The sequence below is a fragment of the Tasmannia lanceolata genome, unplaced genomic scaffold (assembly GCF_043159265.1).
Source record: "Tasmannia lanceolata isolate RefF3 unplaced genomic scaffold, GAP_Taslan_0.1 ptg000006l, whole genome shotgun sequence".
Classification (NCBI taxonomy): Eukaryota; Viridiplantae; Streptophyta; class Magnoliopsida; order Canellales; family Winteraceae; genus Tasmannia; species Tasmannia lanceolata.
In genome coordinates, this window is record NW_027518683.1 from 44,152,122 (window position 1) to 44,179,710 (window position 27,589).

At 38.3% G+C, this 27,589-nt stretch overlaps 1 protein-coding gene, 1 long non-coding RNA gene and 1 pseudogene across 2 annotated transcripts in view; 1 reads left to right on the forward strand and 2 right to left on the reverse strand.

Moving 5' to 3' along the window:
- Positions 1–241: 241 nt before the first annotated feature.
- Positions 242–5,247, forward strand: LOC143879047 (ERBB-3 BINDING PROTEIN 1-like; annotated as a pseudogene).
- Positions 5,248–6,054: 807 nt separating this feature from the next.
- LOC143878628 (uncharacterized) lies at positions 6,055–7,494 on the reverse strand. Its single transcript, XR_013251047.1, has 2 exons — positions 7,099–7,494; positions 6,055–6,533 (listed from the first exon to the last, which is right to left on the reverse strand). It is a non-coding gene; the product is annotated as an uncharacterized LOC143878628 (long non-coding RNA).
- Positions 7,495–8,539: 1,045 nt separating this feature from the next.
- Positions 8,540–27,589, reverse strand: part of LOC143879048 (uncharacterized) — a 32,590-nt gene continuing 13,540 nt past the window's right edge. Inside the window, exons 6-14 of the mRNA XM_077381248.1 lie at positions 25,452–25,516; positions 24,881–25,002; positions 15,003–15,053; positions 12,352–12,404; positions 10,333–10,412; positions 10,027–10,267; positions 9,658–9,983; positions 9,200–9,619; positions 8,540–9,040 (exon numbers count right to left, since the gene is read on the reverse strand). Coding sequence (XP_077237363.1) covers positions 8,540–9,040; positions 9,200–9,619; positions 9,658–9,983; positions 10,027–10,267; positions 10,333–10,412; positions 12,352–12,404; positions 15,003–15,053; positions 24,881–25,002; positions 25,452–25,516 — 1,859 coding nt within the window. The remainder of the gene's footprint in view (positions 9,041–9,199; positions 9,620–9,657; positions 9,984–10,026; positions 10,268–10,332; positions 10,413–12,351; positions 12,405–15,002; positions 15,054–24,880; positions 25,003–25,451; positions 25,517–27,589) is intronic.

Here is a 27,589-nt window from a genome sequence, read left to right on the forward strand (position 1 = left end):
CATTAAGCTAACTATCATAAAATGGTGTACGACCAAAGGCAGTATTCCGTATTTACCTGGGGACCTCCTCCGGAATTGGCTTGCAGTATTTGCGGAAAAAAGGTCCGTTACCCGGTTATCTCCTACTTGGAATCCCCCACCGGAGGGCTCGTTTAAATTCAACTTCGATGGGAGCTCAAGGGGCAATCCGGGTAGGGCGGGTATTGGTGGTGTGATTCGAGACCATAATGGTGTTACTCGCATGACCTTCTCTGGGCCTATTGGTGCCTGTGATGTGAATGAGGCGGAGGTGTCAGCCCTCCCTTTTGGGCCACAGAAATATGTTGATCATGGGTTTGGGCCACTCATTGTCAAAGGGGACTCCTCCGATACTGTGGATTGGGCTATGACGAAGAGCTGTGGTCCATGGCGGCTTGTGTCTAAGATTGATGAGGTCAGGGATTTAGTCTCCACAATCCATCCGGTGCTGACTCATAGGCGGAGAACTACTAATGGCCTTCGCTTCTCCTGGGGACGCCCTGTCCCTCTGTATTGCTCTTGATTTTGCAATATAATTCGTTACCTCTTCAAAAAAAAAAGAAAAAAGAACCGACCCAAACTTGAGTCAGGTTGGGTTTAAAGAATACAAACGCAAAAAACGACCGGAGCCTTGTAACATAAATTTTTTTTCCCAGTTCTTCGTTGAAACATAAAAGATAAAGCCCTAATACTCCTCTCTTATTACACAACTCACCTGGCGTTTGACGCCCCTCAATTTCCTCCTTTAATCTCCTTCATTCATTCAAATCCCACAAAGTGAAAACCGTTAGGGGCCTGTTTGGTTGCCTCATATTCTGTATTTGGATTTGGAATTGAGTTTTGAATACAGAATGAATAGATCTGCCAACTCATGTTGGGAAGACAGAGAGGAAAGGGGGAACTTCCTATTGCCGGGAAGTGGTTGAGGAGCAAAGAGGGTGAAGGAAACTGCCAGATCTGTGGATTTCCAATTACTTATTTCCACAGTATATTTGGAAATTTGATTTTTTTTCACTCTTATTAACTAATTTGGAAATTCAAGGATTTGATCTGGACCCAAATCACAACACAAAAAGCAATGCAAATGTGAGAAATCCAAATCAAAATCTTCCCAGCATCCAAACGGGCCCTAGTTGTATCAAATATTAGGGGCGTCAATGGATCCAGACTGTCCGATGAATCGTCCGAATCCGAACATTAATGAACGGGATCTAAACATATGAATAGGATCCATGGGCATATTTCGGATCATCAAATCTGGGATCCAAAATTTTTTGAATTGTGTATGGGCACACCACAGATGCCCATTGGATAGTCACGATCCGAAATGGTTTACAAAAATACCCTCCAAATTTTGTTAATGCTAACCATTCTATGAAGGGTATTTTGCTCAAAATCTCTCTTATCACTTAATGAATCGGATGGGAATGGGATTTCACTCATTTCAGTCGTTTCATTTCATACTTTCACGAAGGAAAAGAGAGAGGGGTTTTGTTCTTTATGCATTATATTCTTTGATAATAGTTATACATTATATTTGTGTATGTAATTTTGATTAGTTTTATTGTTTGCAAGCATTATTACACACATAGATTAAACATAGATAAATTTTTAATTTAGTTGAAGAAAATGGATAGAGACACTAATAGTGGACTGCCATTCTATCTCCTTTTAAAAAAATTAATTGTTTACTTAGCTTAGAGGAACATAATAGGACACTCCGATGGACGGTCCGAATTAAAATGGATCGTGATCATGACGTGGAAGGTAGGATCTGAAGAACAATCCGACTCCGACCAGACCGATAAGGAATTTGAATGGATCGTGACTGTAACATGGGTGGATCCAACCCGAAGTGGATCCGTTGACACCCCTATCAAATATCTCTTCACAAGAGAAGCATTTCCAAATCCGAAGCTGTTATTTGAATCTTTGCTTACGCTATTGCTTAATGGCACATCATTCATGTTAGGTATTTTCAAGGTAAAATGAGTGTTGGTGAAAAAACCGACTCAACCTAACCACAGGAGAAACTATCCCAGGTAGGGTCAGTTTTATGAATCTTTGGTTTTCCCATAAAAAAACTCAACCGACCCGGTGTAGTTTCTCTGGTAGGGTAGGGTCTTTGGAAACCCGACCCCCTCTACCCGATTTGCCATAATTTTTTTTATGACAGAGACTTCTCTATAGTTGTTTTACTCTTTTAAATGTTTTGTGCTTGTATTTCTTCTTCATTATGGAAGGTATTAAGTTGCTATTTGTGAAAGCTTTTTTTTAATGGTATCAAGAAAGCTATTATTGCCTACTGATTGGCACTTGAGCACAAAGTAATAGTTGTAGAGTTAGTCTACAAACTTAGCCAACGAGCTCAGCATTATGTGTCACTTTGTTTAGAACTAGTTCTATGCATTTTTGTCTTTGCTTGAGACTAGATAAACTGTAGACATGGGAAGAAATCTGTGTAGTTCGAGGATTACATTTTTGGTTAATTTGCTAGTGAAAGATTTTGATTGATTTGTTTAAAAAATTGAAGGTCAGGGCTTCACTGGTTTATTTATTGAAGACCGGTGTTAAATTTTCTGATTGAAGTTTGTTTACATCAGAGATGAATGTTGGGACTCCTTCTATATTACTTCAAAAATTGAAGTCCAGGGCTTTGCCTGTCCATATTTAGTTAAGTTCCAAATGAAAGTTACTTTCGACCGATGCCCCATTCTTGCTGTAGACCTAAGTTCAATGTTACTGGTAGCCCTTTTGGTAGTGTTCTTGAATGCTTCTCACATTGAAGTCATTTATTGCCTTAAACTATGTTTAAAAAAGTGAAGAACCCATTGTTTTCGTCACAGAACGGTCCAAAGAATGAGTGCTGAAAAATCAACGATGATTGCGTAATATGATGAGTGCATAGAAAAATAGATCTCTGTCGTAAAACTTTAAAAAAGACGTATCCTAGCAATATGTGCTTTGGATTGTTAAGCGCCAAGTTACTTTAATAAATTACATTTCTCATTCCTTTCTTAGCATCTGTTAGATATATCCATTTGATTTGTGGTAGAAACATAACTCAAATATTTATGTTGGAAACACCACTTCATTTCATAACTTAGTCTTTTGTACTTGTTTGTGTCTTGGCTGGTGTTTTATCTTGATTTGATTCCAGAGTCTGTGGCTCTGAGCATCTGTTAGATATCTATTATAATTTCAAAAAAAGAATACATCATACTCTCTTCCTGTGTTATTTTTTTTTAAGTTTTATAATTAGTTACATTTACTCACAAACCCTATATGTAACAGAAGCTATTCAAAAAGTTGCTGCTGCCTACGATTGAAAAATTGTTGAAGGTGTCCACAGCCATCAGCTTAAACAGTTTGTTATTGATGGGAACAAGGTCATACTGAGCGTAACCAACCCCGAGACCAAAGTTGATGATGTAGAATTCGAGGAGAATGAAGTCTATGCCATTGATATAGTTACCAGCACAGGCGAAGGCAAGGTGAGGACAAATTCCTTAACCGATATTTCCTCAATTGAAACTGTCAAATTCCATGTTGGAGTCTATTGCTGTGGAATTTCAACTGCTACATGCTTTAAAATGCAGCCTAAGCTGTTGGATGAGAGGCAGACAACCATCTATAGAAGAGCCGTCGACAAAAATTATCACTTGAAAATGATGTCATCAAGGTTCATCTTCAGTGAAATAAGTCAGAAATTTCCGATTATGCCATTTACCGCAAGGTTTGTCAGCTCCTTACCATTTTTATTTGAGTAAATATTTAAGTGTCTTAATAATTCTTGAAAATTTCTCGACAATAATAATCTTGTGTGTTTTTTAACAGGGCGCTGGAAGAGAAGCGTGCCCAGCTGGGACTAGTTGAATGTATGAATCACGATCTCTAGCAACCATATCCAGTTCTGCATGAAAAGCCCGGTAAGTGTTCAGTTCACTTCGAGTCCGATGCTTTATTTGTTTATTGGTCTGTTAAACAATGTTTTTTATGCTCCGTTAAATGAAAATTGTATTTTAGGCCCTGTTTGGATTGCAAGAAAAACATTTCTGATGGAATTTTTTTCTTCTTTTCATGATTTATAGGGAAATGATGTGATTATAGTTAATTTAGAGGGATATTATCATAAATTGAAGGTTCCTCTAAAAAAAATTGAATAGGTTTGGTTCAAGTTATCGTTTTTTATTAGGAGTTCAACGCGAGTCTCTTGACCTCTTCAATTTTCTGCCTCCGTGAGGATCTCATTCTGTATTTTCTCCCTTCTCCAAACTAATAAACTTCTTTATCATTCAAAGAAAAAGTTATCGTTTTTTTTACATGTAAAAAAGGTGACAAAATTTACCATTAAAAAAAAGTGACAAAATTTTGAAATATTTTTCATTTTCAAAATTTTCCCAAAAATTCCTGCAATCCAAAGAGGGATGTAGCTTTCCGTGTTATATGCGTGAATGTCTGGAAATTTATGTGTATCATCAGTTGAATATGTCTACAAAGTGGCATCTAGTATGTGCTGGTGTTGTAAACCACGTGGAGTGACATTTAGCCATTTGAATTTTGTTTTGGAAGTGGGCGGGTTTTAATTAAGTTGTAGTCTGGTGATTACAGGAGACCTTGTTGCTCATATAAAGTTCACAGTTTGGTGAATGCCGAACGGATCAGACAGGATCACATCCTATGCTTTGCAGGAGTTGCAGCCTACAAAGGCGATCGATGATGACCCTGAAATCAAGGCTTGGTTAGCTCTGGGCACAAAGACGAAGAAGAAAGGCGGGGAAAGAAGAAAAAAGGTGTGCACCCTTTACTTTCTGTTTGCCTGCCATAAAAACTTTTATTGTATTTACTGGTAAGATTATCCTGTAGATCTCATCGGTGCATTTGACCCCCATTGCAGGTAAGAAAGGCGATGTGAGAGACGAGTCCGCTGAAGCCGAACCCATGGACAGTGCAGCATCAAATGGCACTGTTCAAGAATGAGATTATCCCAATTATGGTTTGGGTTTAGGGATGGGGGGCTTTACATTAAAACTGAGATTTTGCCCAGAGTCTGATGCAGGTTTTCCCTGTTTTTATATGTTAATTTTCATTCTGTGATGGGTTCCCCAGAGGAGAATGCAGCTTTTATATTTTGAACGGGAATACAATTGCAGCTGTAGATTTGAGGCAAAGTTGGAATTGATAAACAACTAAATAATAATAATAAAACATGGGCATATTTAAAGGTGATTACTTCACTCCTTCCAGATTGTTTGCTTGGTTCTTTTTTTTTTTAATCAGGAGACTGAATAGTGGTTTAGGATATTCCATCAAGATCAAGCAGAAGGCAGTGTGTAAACTACTGGTTCATCTAGATTAATTATGTCAATTGCTATATAGTGCGAGGTCAGTGTTTGAAGGAACAATGACCCTAGTTTTTCATCCATAGATATTCATGTGGTGCATTCTGCTGCATTAATTAACATGCTTCCTAGTTCCTACTGGGTGGGTTTTAGTGGGTGACACAAACAATCTCCTCAATGGCATCTCAACCTCAGTTCGAGCCGCATGATCTGCATCATTATTAGCTGAACAGAGGATGTGTGCAAAGGACATCGCATTCCCCTCCACCATATCCACAATCTCCTCCATAGCATCAAAAAATATCCAATGATACCCTGACTCTAAATTCACCCAATATATGAAGTGAGCAAGTGCCCTTACACTACTAGGGAATTAAGGAGGGAGGAATCCATAACCCAACTCCTTCTCAAGAGAGCTAGGACATCTGCATCTTTAGAATCCGTCATACCTATCAGAACCGAACAGGCCCATCTGATAATGCTCTCATCATTATGAATAAGTCCACCACTACCAGCAAAGCTCGGTCACCACAGAAGATAAAATCATTTGCTAGATACTACGCTCCCTTTGTTGTTTCCCTTGTAGACACTTCTATTTCTCTCCTTCCAAACCAGCCATGAGGACCCAAGCCTCCACCATATCATCTATATCAATTGAAATGTCCGTGGAAGTTGTGGTAACCAATGAGCAATGGGAAATATAGACCATGAGTTCACAGCTCATGGAAGGTTCAGGTTCATATAATAATATTTACATGATTTAATGCCACAATTCCATTTGAATGTTATCAAGTTTTCACAATACAAATGAAACTCTATTTCATTGATACATGCTTTGGCCACCTAAACATCTCTTAGGAATGAATGCACCCACTATCACCCTGATAATATCTAGAAAAAGAAGTAATAGCTTAGCCGCAAAACAGAGTTTCTTCACCACATTCCCTAGGGATAAATGACTGTTGTTTTGATTCAGCCCCGCCCTTCAACCTTGATTTGCATAATACCCAGCCCTGAGAAGCATGAGGAAGGAAAATCTTTTGTAGTGGGTTTTAAATCTCTTAAATCTTGACCGTAGATGTAATCCTGTGGCTGATTCTAATCTCATATGCATTATAGAAGCTTCTTCCACTTGCGAATTCCATACACTCACTTCTCGCACTGATTCTAATCCTGAAATCAAAACCACATCTTTTTTCTCAGATGCCTCTATCAATGCTTCAACATATTCATACGGAAGGATCTTTCTTGGTACAATTCTTTTAATTTTTCTTAAAATTATGGATATTTTGTTGTGAAAAACCTCAAATAGCAATTTGTGATTTCAATGGCAAAGCAAAATGAAAGAACAAACACAAGCAATCACACAAAGACACAAAGATTTATGTAGTTCGGCAAAGCCTACTCCATGGCAGAGTCGAAAGAAAAACCCACTAGAAGATTAAGAGATTACAAGGGATGATCAGTGTCTCGCACCAAAATAGCCCAAGAAACCCTAGCATACCCTTTTCCACTTCTTTTGAGCTCTAAAACCCTCTTTGAAAGACAAGACTCGAAAATAGCCCAAAAAAGTAAAAACCCCCTTTTATAACGCAGGCCCAAACTTGCTTTTAACGGCCCTTATAAACGGGCCAATATTTTGGACCCAACCGGGTTTAATTCAAGACACCCAACTCAACAGATTTTAATAATACCAATGTAATGGTGTAGAATATTTAAATAGAGAGTGAGATCGTACCTATGCCTGGATGACGATTAACGGATGACAATGTGGGGGACGTGTTGTATCTTGGGCCAATCTTGGCCGCCTTCTCTACATTGTTCCTCCAGTTTATGACAATATAAAATCTCCAACTTTTCAAGTGTGGTGGGGAGGCCATAATCATTATTCTCATCATCAGGAAACAGGGAATAGAGTTGATCGCAGTTTGAGATTCTCAATTCTTTGAGACAGGTGAGATTTTCCAGTTGAGTGGGCATGAACTTGAGATTAGAACAGAAAGAGATTTCTAGTGTTTTGAGTGTGATGGGAAGCCCCCCTCTCCATTTGGCCCCTTCTCCATTTGCCAAGGACTCTAGGTTGCGACAGCTATAGATCTCCAAATGTTGGAGAGAGGGTAGATCTTGCAACCAGTCTTCCGTGGACCAACACTTCAAATCATCACACTGGCTTATTTGTAACCTCTGAAGAGTGGTTAGGGGTTTCAACAACCCATGTGGTAGTGATCTTAGGCTTTCAAATCCTCTAATAGTCAATATGGAAAGAGAGGTGAGGTTAGGCACTGACGAGCATAATAGCTTCTCACCACACCACTCTAGTTCTAATTGAAAAAGAGATGGGAGCATCGGGAGGGCCCTCAATTTTTCACATTCACTTATACGCAGCATTGTGAGGGCAGGAAGAAGGTTGGCTTCGGGAAATGCCTCGAGCTTGGGGCAATTCTTTAAGGTAAGCTCACGAAGATAGGGAAGATGGCTATCAGGAGGCAAGAGGCGTTTGCATTTTCTACAATACTCAAAGGCAATGCTTGTTAAATTAAAGAGATGCCCTATCCAACTTGGGAAGCTGACACCACCATACAAATTTATGAGTAATTTTTTGAGGTTTGCATGGGGTTGGAGGCCTTCCAAGACCGTCTCGTCATTAACCATTCCATCTTCTGAATTATCATATCGATTCCATTCCATCACTAACTCATCAAGGTATTTTTTATCTTTTAAATTGGCTTCTTTTGCCGCCTCTATGTTTTGCACATTCTTGAGACCCGAAATGCGAATTCCTCCTTTGATGTTCCTCATGTTCTTCAACTCTCCAATCTGACATCCACTCTCTTTGCACACTTTGAATGCCGGCAATGTTTGGAGAGAAGTTAATTTTCCAATTCCTGGAAAACAAATCGAATGCATCAACTGCCAACCACTCGGGCTCGAATCTACATCAATATGTCGTAGATTAACTAGATTCGTGATACCTTTGGGTAACCCATTAAGATTAAAGCAAAATTTCAAATATAGCATTTGGAGATTACAAAGACTGGTTATTGATTCAGGTAGCCTATCTATCTTCGTGCCAGAGAGGTCAAGGTAGCGTAGATATTTTAAATGGCCAATCGAATCGGGTAAGCCTTCAAGATCCTGGCATTGTTTCAGACTTAGGGCTTGCAAATTACACAGACTACTTACTGATTCAGGAGCCCATCTATCTTCGTGAGAGAGAGGTCAAGGTAGCGTAGATGTTTCAAATGGCCAATCGAATCTGGCAACTTGTAGATTTTTGACCAACTCAAATCCAATATACACAAGCATCTCAACTCCATGACTGCATCATTAAGAATCAGCTTGTCAATGGAAGCTAGATCTATCAATAGTAAAGTGCGCAATCTCTTAAATTTGTTCAAGGCCTCCAAAGACATTGAACCTTCTTTGTCGCCAATCCTTGAAAAATGACGCGCCATTTCAGGGATGGTTCGTGACGTACCATCTTCCATTCTAAAATATTCATCACCTGAGATAGATTCTGCTAGATCATGCATGAGATCATTCATCACGTAAAATGAAGTCCCAGACAATTGAGTATAATATTGAAAGAAAGACTTTAGCAATAAATCATCAAATATCTCCCCACCTATATCTTTGGGTTGAATGAAGCCCGCAGCCATCCATTGCCGGACCAGCACATCCTTCCGAAGCCAACAATCTTTAGGAAATATGGCACAATAGGCAAAACACTGCTTTTGATTAGTTGGTAGGTGGTGATAGCTCAATCTCAAAGCTGGCAAAATTTTATTTTCATCATCCTACCATATTTCGCTTGTCAAAATTCTTTCCCACTCGCTCACATTCCTTTTAGAAGACAAAATCCCCCCCAATGTCTTTACTGCCAAAGGCAGGCGTTTGCATTTCTTCATGATTTGCCTACCAATTTCCTCCAATTTGGCATGGGCATTTGAAATTCCTGCACTCCGAGTAAACAATTCCCAACAATCATTATTTGATAAACCCTTTAACTGTTGCAAAGGAATTGCGCCCATCATTCTTGCAACCCCTTCATCTCGTGTAGTTACAATAATTTTACTTCCTTTTGCTCCAACTCCAAAAGGAGCTCGTAGACTGTCCCAGCTATGAATTTGATTTTCACCCCACACGTCATCGAGAACAATTAAAAATTTCTGACCATTGAGTTTCTCTTCGAGGTGATGTTGCGCGGCATCCAGGTATGAGAGATCACACTTGCTTCCACTTGCAGATTCAACAAGTGCCTTTGTTATTCTCAATACATTAAAATCTTCAGACACACAAGCCCAGGCTCTAGCCCAAAATGCGTCTTTACCCTCTCATTGTTGTAGACGAATTGAGCAAGAGTAGTCTTCCCAAGCCCACCCATGCCAACTATTGGAAGAACAGACAATTCATCATCATCTGATCCCAACAATTGTATTATTTTCTCTTTCTCGACTTGTCTACCAATAACATCAGATTCATTTACCAAAGAGCTAGTTTCTCTTTGGAGAGGCCTCCCTCCATCTCTCTTTTCCAGATTGAGGTATCGTCCTTCATTTGCTATCACATCAAACCTCTCTCTAATCTCCCTTATCTTATGTGCTATGCCACGTTTGTATAGAACTGGATTATTAGAACTGAAAAAGGAGGAGATGGAGTGGACTACCTTCTGTCTCTTGCTTGTTTGAACTTGGCACATCAACGCAAGTCCCAACATCGTCCAATAAGTCATCAGCATCGTAAGCGATATTCTTGAGCTTTCCAAGCCATTTTCGAACAGCCTTAGAACTAACTTGCTTTTCCTCAGCATCTTCAACCACGCCTTCAATAATTGTCACTGTGCTCTCTAACTTGTCCAGCTCCTCCCCAAAACCCCATATTGATTTAATGTCTTGTAATGCCGATTCCTTCAAATTGCCAAAGATGGCATCTATAAGATGGGATACAAACATTTGTCCTATTTCTACCATACCTTCTCCTCTTGAAAAGAAGACAACCCCAAGATGTTTCTATCTATAGTGCAGGTAGAGAAAATAGCAGGAGCTTCAGGACCTGCTGTTGCAACAACAAATAATGAAGCAAGCACTATAGAGGCAAGAGGTATCAGCTCAACTTCTTGCAATGAAGTAATGGAGAGAGAGGGATGATTTAGCTTTTGTTTGATTATTGAATTTCAAAGAGTTGTTGAAACTTCTTAAATTATGTCTATCTATTAGGGACTTTCACATAAGGGCATTTTGTGACTGGCTCTTACATGAAAACAGAACCTTACATGAATTAAATGAAGTTGTTTAGTAGATTAGTAGTTTAAATTAGACGGATTAGTTGGCCTGCTGACGACACACCAAATAAGACAAAATCTCGTGAAAATTGAGCCTGTGTGGCTGCTCTCTCATGCAACAGCCAGCCGCGAAATGCCCTTCTGCTAAAGTCCCTAGAAAATCTCTTGTAACAAATATTCTTGTAAAAAACAAGGTCTCCCAATTCATTCGAGAGATTTATAACAAACACAATTTCTACTATTTTATTATCGTCATTTTGGCTGCTTCTTAATTCAATCGCAAGTCTTTCTATCTTTTCGTTTTTTTTTTCTGTTTCGAGTGTAATGATTTTAGCTATCTAGCAGCCAGGATTTTGTTTTTTCATGATAAAATAGTGCCTCAAAGTGTTGTGAGAGTGGTTAGTCCATTACATTTGGAGTGGAGATTTTTGTTTCCTGATTTTTCAGGCTTTTCTTGCCCTCTCCTCGCCGAGTCCCATTCCCAGCCTCCCTCACCACATGAAGAAGCTAATTTATCATGAAAATAAATTCGTGGTAGCCAAACGTGTCCTTCTCTTTTGTTTTCCTTGTTCTCAATTTCGTGCTTGTTATGTGTGGATCCATCTATTAGTCTAACCAAATGCCAGTTGAGAACACCTTTATTGGATAATCCAAGTCTCTTTATCCATCAAGCTTCATTTGGGGGCCGTTTGGATATGCGGATTTTAGAATCCAGGTTTTAGTTTGAAAACAGGGTCAAAGAGGGTTCACGATCAAGCCTGTATGCTGTACTGACATCGTTTCTTGGATTTTACATAAGAAATCTAAGTTTTAGAAATCTCTCCCCCATCCTGAGATTTCTAAATCCTGGAAACATGGGACGATCTCCTGTTCTCTTGCTATCGGAAATAAGGGCGAGGAATCAGAAAATGACGGTTGGTCACTTTCTTCTCTCAATCAAATCGACAATTTTGAGGAAATCCAAGATTCTAAAATCCGCAAACGGCCCCTTGAGGTTCAGCTAAGTACAGCTAAACTATTAATTTTTGTAATCCTTTATCTTAACCATGAGTTGTCCGTTTAGGATGGGCTAATGTTGTACAAGATTCATGATCTTGATTTTACATGCATCACCACTTTGCCTTCTTGTAGGACCCAAAAATTGTTGCCCAGCATATGAAAATTTAGGTTTTCTAGGTTAGGACTTAGGACAGATTTTTTCTAATTTTAAATATACTGGGAATCCCTTCGCACTATATGAGGATTTGTGGAAGATAGGTTTTCTTAATGCTTAAAATATTGGGATTCCTATCACACCATATGGGAATTAGGCGTGGAAGATAAGGATAGTTTTTTGTAGCTAGGGTAGGTTTTCTCCAATTCTTAATATTGTGGGTTTCCCAATCACATAGTTTATAAATCTTATTTGAAAAATGTTATAAGAGATGAGCTTGTTTGGCTTATACCAACATACACATATGGGGCCATTTGTGGCATAAGGTTAACCACTATAAATCCAACTAAATTCGACTAATCCTTTCCTTCTACAAGGTGAGTGAGGCAGGAAAATTTGAGTATTTGACTAATCGGAGTATTTGATTCGAATCACACGATATGCGGATCATGTTTCCTGTAATTCTTAATATAATGAGAAATAGTCAAATTTTGGCGACCGACTCAATGTGGACGATAAGGATTAGGATATGTTTTTTCTACTTCTCCAATTCTCACTGTTCAGTTGCTGTACTTCATAGTGGAATCCATTGGAAAGTAGTGCTTTTAGCCTAAAAGACAGAACTCCAGACGTTAGATTGCTGCAGTTTAGTGGCATGAGGAAAATGACTTGGGGGGAAGATGGCTGATATGGAGTGAAAGCATAGTTAGCAAAACTCCGTTTTAAACTACATTTTGGTATTTAATGTTGAATTTCTTTAATTATCATTTACTAAATTTAGTTGAGAATTATAATGACTAATGCATCTTAAATACGGGTGCAACTTGGGTCGGCTTCAACCTGAAAAAAGTTGGGCCGGGTTGGGTATCCTTCAGGTCGGGTTCAGGTTGAGTTTTCCCAGCCCAGGATGAGTTTGAGTTGGGTTTGGGTTGAGGGCTTGGGCAACCTGACCCGACTGAAACCGGACATTTTTTATCATTTGTTTTTTTAGTAAGCTTAAAAACTTGGTTTGAGTCGGGTTGAACTCAGGTCAGGTTGAACCTCATCATCTTGGAACTCAGGTCAGGTCGGGGTCAGGTTGCGTAAATGGTTCCTAGGGTCGGGTACGGGTTGGCCTCCACCTGACCCAACCCGACTGGAGTTGCACCCCTAATTTTGAAACTTCGGAATCCTTCCAACCCGACCCGGGTTGCACCCCTAATTTTGAAACTTCGGAATCTTTTTTCATCGTGAACTTTGGATGCAACCTTGGATTCCAAAACCACTGATTTTAGTTTTTAATGTTTAATGAGGAATTGTATCATAGCATATTTTATATACTTTTTGTTAGGATATTATGAATATAAAATATGTTCTTTTGCAATAAATCTCACTTTTTCCAATCAAAATAAACACGCAAAACTAAGTTCTTATTTGAACATTGAACACGTTACAAAGACAAGGAAATTAATACATAGAAGATCATCAAGACATGCCTTACTAAAATCTATCACTAGCGTAATATATGAAAAATACAGCAGCATCATTCTTACAAGAAGCCAAAGCTAGGCATACAAATTAGGTTTTGAAACAAGTTAGTCTTCAATTGCCTTCGACATCCCAACCAATACTCCCCATTATCTCGGTAGTTTCAGTTGGTAGGATTCTCTCAAAAGTTTCATACTCCCCACTGAACTTGCATAAACTCCCCCCACCAGGGCAAGCTTCAATTTGAGCTCAAATGAAGTAGTCTTCACTTTCTTTCAAGAGCACCATCAACCACAGTATTTGAACACATGCTTCTCACCATCAATGGCATCCACATGGTCCTTCCAGTAGCTCAATTCCTTGATGACTGCAAGCTAGAAGGAAACAGATACACTGGTCATTTACCGCCGACGGGTCAAATTAAAACATCAATGCAGAAGTAGTAGAATGTTATATAAGTGAAGCTAGATTGTCTAATGGTGCCAATCCCGCCATATCATTTGAGAAGGACAATGGTTAATGCTCGATATGGTCTGGCATGATCTTAGAGCTTTTCTCATTAAAAAGTTGTCAAAGATCCCTTTGGTAAGCATCTACGCAGGCGGATACCCTAGGAAAAAAAAAGCATCACTGGGAATATTATAAAATGTTGTAGAATAAGCCAATAACACTATGTTGTATCCGAAATATTTAAGAGTTAAAATGAAATTTCTCACTTTTGGAGTTCTGATATACTGGTAATATGATAATTATCTTAGGAAGTGCATGAATGTGTGTACATGCACAACCTGAAGGAAAGAAAAGCACTTCATATCCAAAAGAAAACATCAACTACTAGTATATTTACAAGATAATAAGTGATGAATTGAACTGCCCATCGACAGCTAATCAGAAGTGCTAAAAAAGGGCCCCAAATATAATATTTTTTCCAAAAGTGGATCTAATATAAGAACCATACCGTAGCAGGACGATGGAAACAACATCCTAAAATTTAGCTTTGTATTACAAAAGCATTTATGAAATATCCACCCACGTTGTATACAGCCTGCTGAAGAGCATTTTGAAATGAAAAATTAGAGGAACTGCACTTAATCAATAATAAAACTAGGAAAATATACGTGAACGTAAAATTAACAAATTGATTACCTTTTGACCAAAGGTCCTAAAGGATGCAATTTTCATGTGATTCTGAGGAACTCCATTAGCTAAATATGCCTGAAAAAATATATAAACCATAACAGAATGATGTTTTGATGGAACAAAGCCATATAATATGCAAATAACACTTCACTATAACTATTTCCTGAACTTGATATAGAATGAAATCACACAGGGATTCAGCTTCTCTTTATACTTCATAGTCTTAGGGTCAACATTCTCGAGACGCTGAATTAGTGGCATGCAACAGAATCAGGTTGTATTCAACAAAGAAAATATGAAATGGTCTAAACCATGATCAAGTACTATAAGTGTCTGAATCAATCGGAGAAAATGTTTTATGCTATAACACATGAACTGACACTAATCAAAAGATGTTCTCTTCTCTGATAATATTTCTGTATCTCAACTCGACTCAACAAAGCCTTTGTCCCAAACTAGTCAGGGTCGGCTAATTTTCTATAGGATTCATTTCATATAATATTTTTCTATCATTCCAAAAAATAAAAATTACAAGAAATTACCTATCCATTGAAAGAAGTGCATAAATATAAAGAGTGGACATGAGTCGGGATGTGCATACCTGATTTTATACATGCAAATTGCTCCAGAGTTCACATGTAAAGCATCAAAACTGCATAAATACAAATAGTGGACAAGAGTCAGGATGTGCATCCTTGTGCTTGCCATGGCCAGTATGAATGCCAAGCAATGGAGCATTCAATTCCTTGTATGCTACACCGATTGGGTGGGTTTTAGAGGGAGGGTAATTCGGGTATTTACATTTTCTATCTATAGGGAATTTTTTATGATTTCTTGAATCGAGGTTAAGTTTGGGTGGGTTTTAGTAGGTGATATCAACAATCTCCTCCGGCATAAAAAAATATCCAATGATACCTCGACCCTACATTCACCCATTATATGAAGTGAGCGAGTGCCCTTACACCACTAGGGAATTAAGGAGCGAGGAATCCACAAGCCAACTCCCTCTCAAGAAAGCTAGGACATCTACATCTTTAGAATCCGTCATACCTATCAGAACCAAACAGGCCCATCTGATAATGCTCTCATCATTTTGAATAAGTCCACCACTACCAGCAAAGCTTGGACTAAGCTAGAACCATAAAAATTCAGCTTAACTAATATAGGGCTAGGAGGCAGCCTCCTAGCTGCTGGTGATTGGAGCATATTGCACTTAAGTGAATCACATTCAATAGATGGAAGACATCGATGTTGAGAACGGCTAATGTTGAGGAGTTAGTTTCCTAAACGGAAACAACTCTCCACCGACTCTCTTACTTTGTGCCTATCTATTACGGTTTGTAAAACTGTGAGAGTGGGCCACACGTAGGATGTGAAGCTTAGTTTATCTAGGTTTGAAAACCCACGTACACAATAACTCTAAAAATAAGCTATTGGCTAAATACTTTGTGAGAGAGCAAATAGTGAGAAATCCTTGTGTGAGAGAGAGGTAGAACAGTTTTCTCTTCAAAGGGGTGGGTTCGTCTCTTGTAAAGGGTTGTTCTTGAGTTGTTTTCTATTTGAGAGGGTGAGTGTGTACTCTATAATTTTCTCTTTGATTAGTGAAGAAGAAGTCTCCGTTGCTGCACCGTGGAGTAGGCATATTGCCGAACCACGTAAAATCTGTGTGTTATTGTCTGTGGCTTTAATTATTCTCTTACTATCTGCTTTTGTTATCGATCTTGTGGCCGCTGCGTACTCTAAGAACTGGTATCAAAGCTATACAGGTTGTCAGATCTTCACACAAGATTGATTGTTGATCGTGGTTGCTCAGGTTGAGATGGCTAGTTCAAGTTCGACGAGATTTGAAGTGCCGAAATTCAACGGATCAAATTACGCGTTGTGAAAATTGAAGATGAACGCGGTTTTGGTCAAAGAGGGTTGTGCGGTCGCGATTGAGAGTATTGAAAAAAAGCCTACTGATATGACTGATGCAGTTTTTCAAAAGAAAAATAAATTAGCACTGGCCGATTTACTTCTTGCACTTGATGATTCGGTATTGTTCAATGTGTCAGATGAAACCACTGCAAAAGGTTTATGGGACAAATTGAAGAATCTGTACGAAGGGAAATCTATGTCAAATAGGATTTTCCTTCATAGACAATTATACAACCTAAGGATGAAAGATGGGTCTTCATTGCAAGAACACCTTAATGAATTTAACACCCTCATTAGTAGATTGACTGTTGTTGATGTTAAAATTGATGAGGAAGAGAGAGCTAGTCTCTTGTTATGTACTTTGCCAAGTTCGTGGGATAGCTTGATTATGAATTTCGGTAATATGAAAAACCTCAAGATGGAGATTGTAGTTTCTACATTGCTATCCGAAGAGAGTCGCAGAAAATCTGGAGCGGACTCTTCGGGTGATGCAATGATGGTAAGTGGAAGATCCATGGAGCGAGGTGGTGATACAAAACATAATTCAAGATCCAAATCGAAACGGCGGAAAAATTTACGGTATTGGAATTGCCAGAAGAAGGGTCATCTGCAAAAGAATTGTAAATCTCGCAAAGGGAATCAAGATAAGCCCAAATCTGATTCGCATGATTATGAGTCTAATTCAAAGAATTCCCATGAAAATTTAGCCAAGGAAAGTGCTTCAGAAGATGGTGAAGTGTTGTCTGTTTTTCCACCAGAAATTAGTTCTGCTGAGTGGATTTTGGATTCTGGCGCTTCATTCCATATGACACCATGCAGGGAGTGGTTTTATACTTTCTGGTCGTGTGATGGAGGAACTGTTTACATGGGTGATAATAACACATGTAAAATAGTGGGAGTTGGAGATGTCAGGATTCTGCGAAAAAAATTGCTTTCATTGGGAAAATTTGACAAAGATGGTTACAAATTTTCTGGAGAAAATGGTCGATTGAAGATTGTGAAGGGGGCACTCATTGTTGCAAAGGGAGAGCTACAGGGAAGCTTGTACCGTTTGATTGGGGATACCGTGGTTGGTGATGCTATTGTTGCAAATGCCGTGACTGAGTCTGTTATGACATGGCACCGGCGATTGGGTCACATGAGTGAGCGTGGACTAAAGGTACTCCCTGATCGTAATTTACTTTTTCGTTTAAAATCTATAAGTTTCGATTTTTGTGAGGATTGTTTGTTTGGTAAGCACCATAGAGCTAGTTTTTCCACTTCTACATATAAATCTAAAGATGTGTTGGATTTGATTCATTCTGATACGTGGGAGTCTCCTGTGGCATCCATTGGAGGTGCAAATTATTTTGTTTCATTTATTGATGATTTCTCTAGAAAGGTGTGGGTGTATATGCTCAAAAGGAAGAGTGATACTTCCTCTTGTTTCAAAAAGTTCAAGGCTTTGGTTGAGAACCAATAGGGGAAGAAAATTAAGTGTCTGAGAACTGATAATGTGACTGAGTATAATGAATCGAAGGACTTTTGTGGTGAGCACGACATAGACAGACAGTTTACAGTTCCAGGTACTCCACAGCAAAATGGGGTGGCAGAGCGCATGAACCGTACACTCATGGATCATGGTAGGAGTATGTTGAGTTCAGCTGGGCTAGAGCAATGGTTTTTGGGCAGAGGCTGTTTGCACAGCCTGCTATTTGGTGAACCGTTCTCCAAGCACTGCACGTGATTGCAAAATTCTTGAAGAGGTATGGTCTGAAACACCTGTTAATTACTCTTTCCTACGTACTTTTGGTTGTGATACTTATGTGTAGATTCCTAAAGACCAGAGAACTAAACTGGACGTAAGGTCCAGAAAGTGTATTTTTCTTGGCTATGCATCAGGAACAAAGGGGTACAGGTTGTGGGATCCTACTGCGTACAAGATTATTGTTAGCCGAGATGTTGTCTTCAGAGAAGATTCATTGCAGAAAGTGCAGCCAAACTCGCGTATAACAGAGATGTTTGATATGGAGTCTTTAGAAAATCTTCTCAATCTTCCAAATGTACCATACATTGAGGAAGATGAGGAGGAGGATAGTGATAATGAGCATGTTGATGTTGATGTACCAGAACTTGAAACTCAAGGTGACCAAGGTCGTTCTGCAAGAGACCGCAAAGCTCCTACAGGGCTACATGATTATGTTACCGCTTATGCTTGCATTACAGAGGAGCATGAACCTTCGTATTTTAAAGAAGCTTGTGAGTCTGTAAATGCAGATTAGTGGAGAATATCTATGTAAGAGGAAATTGAGGCTCTACATAAAAACCAGACTTGGGAGTTAGTTAAACTTCCAAAGGGGAGGAAGGCTATAGGTTGCAGATGGGTGTACAAGTTAAAGAAAGATGCTGATGGGAACATCGAGAGATACAAAGCCAGATTAGTAGCGAAAGGGTATGCTCATAAATCAGGTATTGACTTCAACAAAATCTTTTCTCCAGTTGTTCGTTTCACTACTATTCGTATTGTTTTGAGGATGGCGGCAGTGCTTGATTTGGAATTAGAGCAGTTAGATGTTAAAACAACATTTTTGCATTAAAATCTTAATGAAGAAATTTATATGACTCAACCCGAAGGCTTTGTTGAAGAAAGTAAAAAGAATCCGGCTGACCAAATCGCTACACGGTTTAAAACAGGTGCCGAGGTGTTGGTACAAGCGATTTGACTCCTTTATTTTGAGCTTCGGATTTGTTATATGTGAAGCTGACCATTGTGCTGATATTCGTATGTTGGATAATGGTGGTTTCATTATCTTGTTACTTTATATCGATGACATGTTAGTTGCAGGAACCAGTAAAGCTAATGTTGTGACTTTGAAAGCTCAGTTGGCCAGGGAGTTTGATACGAAGGACTTGGGGGCAGTAAATCAGATACTTGGTATGACAGTACTTAGAGACAGAAAGAATAGGGAACTCTGGATAACTCAGAAGAGTTATGTTGAAAGGGTTCTGTGCCACTTTAATATGCAGAACGTCAAACCAGTGAGTACTCCAATTCCTATTGGTTGCAGATTATCTTCTAAGCAGTGTCCTGGCACCGAAGCGGAGAAGGAAGAAATGTCTCGAGTACCAAATGCGTCTGCAGTAGGGAGTCTTATGTTTGCCATGGTTTGCACCAGACCAGACATTGTGCAAGTAGTGGGAGCAATTAGTAAGTATATGGCAAATCTGGGGAGAGATCATTGGACTGCTGTGAAGAGGATCCTTCGCTACTTGAAGGGTACTTCTGAGGCTTCTATTTGCTATAGTGGCCAAAGTTTGGATTTGGTTGGTTATGTAGATGCTGATTATGCAGGGGACATTGATAGAAGAAGGTCGACCACGGGTTACGTGTTTTCTTTAGCCAATGGCGCGGTTGGTTGGATGTCAAGGTTGCAGTCTATAGTTGCTTTGTCTACGACAGAAGCTGAATATATGGCAGCTACGCATGCATGTAAAGAAGCTATATGGCTGAAGAGGTTACTTGAAGATCTTAAGGTCAAGTTAAAGAAGGTGACAATTCATTGTGACAGTCAGAGCGCATTGCATTTGGCAAGAAATCCTGTTTATCACGCTCTTACCAAGCACATTGATGTTCAATATCACTTTGTTCGTGACGTTGTGGAAGATGGAAATGTCTCAATGCAAAAGATTCACACCAATGACAATGTTGCTGATATATTGACGAAGTCCGTCATTAGAGAGAAGTTTGTGTGGTGCAGAACTTCTCTCGCGCTTGTTGTCACTTGATGAATGGTGACGTTGGGCAGCGATTCAGTGGGAGCGTTTTTTACACTCTAGAAGAAACTAGGCTTCAAGTGGGAGAATGTTGAGAACGGCTTTTGTTGAGGAGTTAGTTTCCTAAACGGAAACAACTCTCCATCGACTCTCTTCCTTTGTGCCTATCTATTACGGTTTGTAAAATAGTGAGAGCGGGCCACACGTAGGATGTGAAGCCTAGTTTTTCTAGGTTTGAAAACCCACGTATACAATAACTCTAAAAATAAGCTATTGGCTAAATACTTTGTGAGAGAGCAAATAGTGAGAAATCCTTGTGTGAGAGAGGTAGAACAGTTTTCTCTTCAAAGGGGCGGGTTCTTCTCTTGTAAAGGGTTGTTCTTGAGTTGTTTTCTATTTGAGAGGGTGAGTGTGTACTCTGTAATTTTCTCTCTGATTAGTGAAGAAGAAGTCTCCATTGCTGCCCCGTGGAGTAGGCATATTGCCGAACCACGTAAAATCTCTGTGTTCTTGTCTGTGGCTTTAATTATTCTTTTACTTTTTGCTTTTGTTATCGATCTTGTGGCCGCTGCATACTCTAACAATCAAATAGCCTCCGAACTTCAGAAGAATGATTTCTCATAGTCATCACACAAGATACAATCTTTTTCTAATACTACGGTCTCCTTTGCTGGGTCTCTTGAAGATACTTCTATATCTCTCCTTCCAAACCAGCAATGGGGACTCGAGTCTCCACCATATGATCGATTCCAAATAAATCAAGAAAGAAGAACCATATCTTCCTCATGAAGCTCTCGTGAATGAAAAGATGGTCTACCATCTCTCCCTCTGCACAACACATGGTTTCTAAGTGTGCATTTGGGCTTATTCTAGCATTTCTCGACATTCCATCTCAAGTTTCCATTGTTTGCATGGACTTCCTTAAGCATCCTTGTATTTTTACAAGATCTCCATGGACTCTCGTAAACTTCCACGAAGTACTTCCACTTTCATGGGGAGCCAATGTCCAGGTAGAAACCGATGATGGAACCATTGTTTAGAATATGAGTAGAATTAGAAACAAAAATAAGATTGGAATTATAAAGGAGTGGAATTAAGATTATAAATGTATGTACCTACATCATATTTTCTAAATCCTAAAGACTTATCTATTAGTCTAGTACTATCTCTCATGGCACTTGAAATTTCAGCCAAAATTTCGGTAATTTCGGCCGAAATTTTGGGAAAATATTAAGTAATTAACTGACTTCAAGATTTTTGGGTGAAATCCCTAAAATTTCGGCCGAAATTTCGGAGTAAACGAAATTTGAACTGAAATTTCGAAATTTCGGTCGAAATAAATCACAGTTTCGACTATTTATGATTTCGGTTTCGATCTCCACCGAAACCCAAAATTTCGGATTTCAGTCGAAATTTAAAACCATGGGCAGAACATGCTTATGATTTTTTTTTCAATCTATATTATACTTGTATTGATTCCCATTTTTTTGTAATATGTGCAATCGACCCATTGAGAATGAGAAGACATGGTGCATTGAGAACATTTTGTTTTTATGGTGCTGGAGAAGAAAGGCAATCATTACTAAAGTATATCCTAGGCTCAAGTTAGGGCATACTTGCCCCCCCCCCCCATCTTAAAAAAAAATCACAAAATTCATAGAACTTAGAAATTGCAATCTGTGTTTTAACCGTTTAATGAACACCTAGGATTCACAATCAGATCCATTGAACTTTTAGGAGTGTTAAAGGGGTTCAGTTCAATTGGAGCAGTATGCGTACGATTACAAACAATTTAAGCAAACGCATCAGACATTCACAATTAGAACATTTATTGAAATATATAACTTCTGAATTTAAACATCAATAGACGTTAATCTAATCCAATAAAGTGCAAGATGATGGTTCTATAACTACTGAAGCACCCCATAAAGACAAATCAATTCAAGCATGGTGCAAATATTTGAAACAGAAAGAAAAAAAAATTAGCAAATCTGCGCATAAACATGGTTTTATATTTCCACCGAAACCGACAAGAAACGACCGAAATGTTTTTGTTTCCATCCCCACTGGAACTATACCGAAACTGAAACGAATATCGAAACCAAAATCCTAAGTGCATTAGTAATATAATATATCAGTACGTGTTACCTAATTATATTTATATGAACTAGTAAAAATGCACGTATGATTAAAGTTTTTGGTGCATGTCTTAATCTATTAGTAATTGAACATGAGCTCTTCAGGAGCACTTCAGCTAAATTAAAACCATACAGTTCCATGAAAGGCCAAACAAATGAATGGTTCTGATCATCCGAATAATTTTTTTAATAAATTTTAAGTGTTTCTCACACTTGCATCTTCCATTTTAAACGCCCATCAATCGGAAGGTTAGGATCATATATCTTACGAATAAGACATTCTGCACACCCTATCTAAGTCAAGTCCCAACAAATGAACCCCTATCTAAGTCTAGTCCCAACAAATGAATTGTTCTTATCACCCGAATACTTTTTTATATATATTTTAAGTGTTCCACACTTGTATTCTAAACATCCTTCAGTAATGTCAGTGGAGGTTTTTAAAATCCAACAATCGGAGGGTTAGGACCATCCTATGAAGTAGACATTCTGGCCGCACCCTATCTAAGAGCAGGTCCAAGAAATGAATGGTTTTGATCACATAAACAAGGTCTAATAGATGAATGTTTTCGATCACCCGAATAATGTGGACGGCGTGCTTATTAAAACCTATTGAATTTGCTTAAAAAAATTAAAACTTTACTTGAGCAGAAATGTAAATAGGTTTTCATAGCCATTTAAAAATGTGTTTCTTTTATATTTTTACATTTAAAAAAATTTAATCTACTCGTCAAACTTTACTCAAAAGGGTGTAGCACACTTGCCAAATTTTCATGATTAAGCAATAAAATTTATTATATATTAGAATTATTTAAGTTGATCAGAGCCATTTCAATTGGAGGTTGCTAAGATCATCACAACCATGAAAACCATAGCTCACAATAACAAACCCTATTGGGATGATGGCATTTTGTTATCTTAACGTAGGTATATTTTAGGATTTTAGGAAATTGTGTATTTTTCATAACACGTACATGACTGAATTGATGCATGACATGACGTCTGTATTTCAAACAGCTGTCCATGTAGGTAAAATGATCATAGTCATGCCATGGCCATGAAGTGTGTATGGGCTGTATTTTCAAACAGCTGTCCATGTATATATAATGATCATGGCCATGCCCATGACCATGAAGAGTATATACATCACTGAATTGATGAATGACACGACGCATGTATTTCAAACAGCTGTTGATGTATCTAAACTGATCATAGCCATAGAAATGACCATGAAGAGTATTTAGCGTAAGAGAAATGAAGGCAGGAAACACGTTGCATTGTTTTTGGACGGACGCACATGGGTAAGCCGTCCAAGGAAGCGAACAACTAAATTGGCTTGCTCTCCATATTCTCCTGCACAAGGTTTATGACAAAACATCACTTTCAATTCAAAGTAGTAGAGTAAATTAATCTTTGAAAGAAAGAACACAAACTCAATCACGAAAAATACCATAGCCTTTACCGAATGCCTTAGGCCCTCCTCGTTCGAGATTGTAACAACCGATTGTGAGCCCCAAACCGATTATTGGACTCATAAATAGAAAGAACACAAACTCAATCACGAGCACATGGGTAAGCCGTCCAAGGAAATGCCAAAAATGACACCAATAAAGTCGGTGCCGTGGGAAGAGCAGTCCAAAAATGAGCAGGACACGGAGAGAATTTATCCAAAAGATGGGAACAGAAAAGCCCTGGGCTGTGGGACACGACTGGAAATAAAAAGAAAGGGTGGAAGAAAAAAACCCACGATTTTGCCTTTATAGATAGTATTTAGGATTGCATGTGAAATGTGGTGTATGTATTATATATAAATAATTATACAAATTACATTTGAAATGTAGTATTATTGAATTATCAGACATACGCGACAACACGTCACTAGATCTTTGATGTTATTAACCCACTAGTAAAAATGCACGTGTGTTGCATGTAGAACTGAGGTATTTTACTAATAAAAAAAAAAGACCTGAGGTATTTTGCAACATAATTTAGTATAAACTGAAGATGTATTTTGTTGAAATTTTCTATCATCATCAGTTCATTATAAAAATCACCATTCAATTAATAAAATCACCATTCAAATAACAATCAGTATAGTCAATTCAGAATATGTGTCACCGGAGCACTTTCAGCTGGCGGCGAGAAGGATGATGAAGCAAAGGCATCACCTAGAAAGTGTAAGAGACAATAAAACAACTATGATCCTTCTGTCAACGAAAATAACTGATTTGATCATCTCATGGTCGAGGGAGATTCTCTCAATGTTATTAGATGATTGGTCAGATCACATTCCCTCCTTGGAGGTTCGCAGAGGTCTTTGACGAGATACACGATCAGATTGCAGGGGCTTAAGTCAGAGTTCAACATGTTAGGAGGTCAGCTAATAGTGAGAGGCGGATCGACTAGCCAAGGGTGGGGTCAAACGGGATAGTTTGGAGATATTCAACTTTCTACGCCCCGACCTTCTGTCATCCTCTTTTTCTTTGTACATTGTTGGGTTTTCCACATTTGTATTGCTTGTCCAGACCTCCTCAGTCGGGGCCTTAAACAGATTTCAGCAGACCGATAAAAATTCCTGGTCTTGAAACAGATAATGTAACCAAGTTCTTAGCCTTAAGGGAAATATTTTCAGTGCTCTTGATCCGAGGTCTATACTCTTGGGCTGTCTAACCTTGATTGCATAAACAATTCCCTCCCATGTATGCACTTCCAGAAAATCCTTAATCCCTGCTGCTCTGTCGCATTAATACAAGAGAAACTGAACAACTGAATTGTCTTGCTCCCCATATTCTCCTGCACAAGGTTTATGACAAAACATCACTTTCAATTCAAAGTAGCCTTTACCGAATGCCTTAGGCCCTCCTCGTTCGAGATTGTAACAACCGATTGTGAGCCCCAAACCGATTATTGGACTCATAAATAGAAAGAATACAAACTCAATCACGAGCAATACCATAGATTTTACCTAATGCCTTAGGCCCTGTTCGTTTGAGATTGTAACAACCGATTATCAACCCCAATAACGATTATTGGGCTCACAATCGATTGTCAGAATCTCAAACGGACAGGACCTTATTGATTAAAAAGGTCCTTCAGTTCTACACAGAAGTTCCAAATTTATAACAAACAAAATCTCCTATGAGATCATTTATAATATTCATATAATCCAAGGCAGAATTATCAGACCAAGAAAACAAACATAAAGATCAGACCTAAAATTGTAACTATTGGAAACTTCAGACCTCCGATGTTCTTTGCTTTTTCACCAATTGTAAAATTCCATGATTGATTGATCTAGTAATCATCCCTGCAACAGAATGCCATCTTCAAGTGAAAAGTAATAACTGGAAAGAATGGATTGGAGTCATCGAAAATTACTGATAGTTTAGAAGAACAAGCAGTAATGATAAAGTAACATATTCACCGCATCACCTAGAGGAATTGGAAACTAACAGATTTAGAACTTAATATAGAGAAATTTGAGTTTTGACTCCAATCCATTCTTTTACATATCATTGCTAATTTTTTTTGTTTTCTTTTACATATCTTCATATTCCATAGTAAGATCCAAAACTACAAAACACAGAGAAATAAAGGGGAAAATATCAATTCTGGAAAGAATGCTGACGACAAACTAGGCAGATTTGTCCTGTTATTTTCTCACTCATAAGCCTTAGCTTCACACTCGCGAGACCTAAATAAATTAAAAAAAAATGAAAAACCAAGCATTTCACCACCCATGTTAACTCGAAAGGCTACAGAATACCAAAGGTAATAGCAACCAAGAAAAGCCATGCATATACGTCCTTCAACTAACTTAAAATGGTTGATATCAGTGACAGGTAATCATTCCAAAAATAAAAATAAAAAAATTCTGTCACAGGTAAATTTCATCTCACCCCCAAGCTACCTGAGATTCCACCAAATCCTGTTGTTTTCAATATAATTTACAGATAGATTCGGGATGTTGTATGTCCTTCTGGTGAAACTTTTTCAATCTGAAACACGTCCAACACCATGAAAATTAATGAAAGGCAACCTGAAATGCTCTTTGCTATGATCGCTTTCCCATGACCAAAGAGTTTCTTTCTTTTGCTTTCCACTGAGGCAGTCGCTGAAGCTTTAGAGTTGAAATCTGATTAAACAGTTTAATCAACACCCGGAATCATCATCATGGTGCCAGAATGATTCAAAACATTCTCAAAATGATTGCATTTCTCATACCACTGGTGTCTCATAGGTACTTTCTTTTTAGCATGTCTGCAACAAAGCCTAAGAGAAAATGGCTGTGAGGAATTGATGCCACAATCTATTAGAAAAGGAAAAAGAAATGAGCTCAGAAAAAACAAATATATAAAACAAATCATTCAAGAAAGAAAGGACACAAACCCATCAAAATTATACCAAAAGCAGTGATGAATAAATAAAAGAGTGGATACAAGAAGCCAAATAGAGGGAAAAAGAGGAAATGAAATCTCCAAACATAGGCAAGCAATCGAACAAAACCATGATAACAACACAAAACCCATAAAAATATTGTCTCAATAAAGTTGGAAGACAAATGCAATTTATAAGAACAGAAATGCAGACCATTTAAAAATAAATAAAAAAGAAATGTCGTGCATTTTTAACATTAAAATATGAAAAGAAAACTAAGCATACCCATAAAAAATTGAAATGGTTGCTATTGTTGGAGTGGGCTGAATGTATTGAAGACTCGAGGAATATCACTAAAAAACAGGAATCATACAATACAAACAGACATTCTGAAATTTTGGTTAACAGAAATGAAAAATAAACATTTAATTTTGTTATTGTTACCAATGGTGGTTATGGATGTCGAGGAACAGAAACTGAGTGTAGTTCGACCATTCACTCCTCAATCTCACATGCATTCTAGAAGCTTCTTACACCACCGAATTCCATTGATTAACCTCCTGCACTGATTCTAATCCTGAAATCGAAACCACATCTTTTTTCTTAGATGCTTCGTCCATGCTACCGTGTATTTCATAGGGAAGGATCTTTCTTGGCCCAATTATTTTTATTTTTCTTAAAATTATGGAGATTTCAATTATAACAATGTAATAGTGGAGAACATTTAAATAAAGAGTGAGATCACACCTATGCCTTGCCGGCCAATCTTGTCCGCCCTCGCTACACCGTTCCTTCAGTTTAGGACAACTTGATATCTTAAAATATTGAAGTGTGATGGGGAGGCCATGGTCATTATTTGTATTATCAGGAAACAAGGAATGGAGTTGAGGACAATATTCAATTATCAATTCTTTGAGGGAGGTGAGATTTTCCAGTCGAGTCGGAATGGACTTGAGCCTAGAACCATGGATTTGAAGAGTTTTGAGTGTGGTGGGAAGCCCCT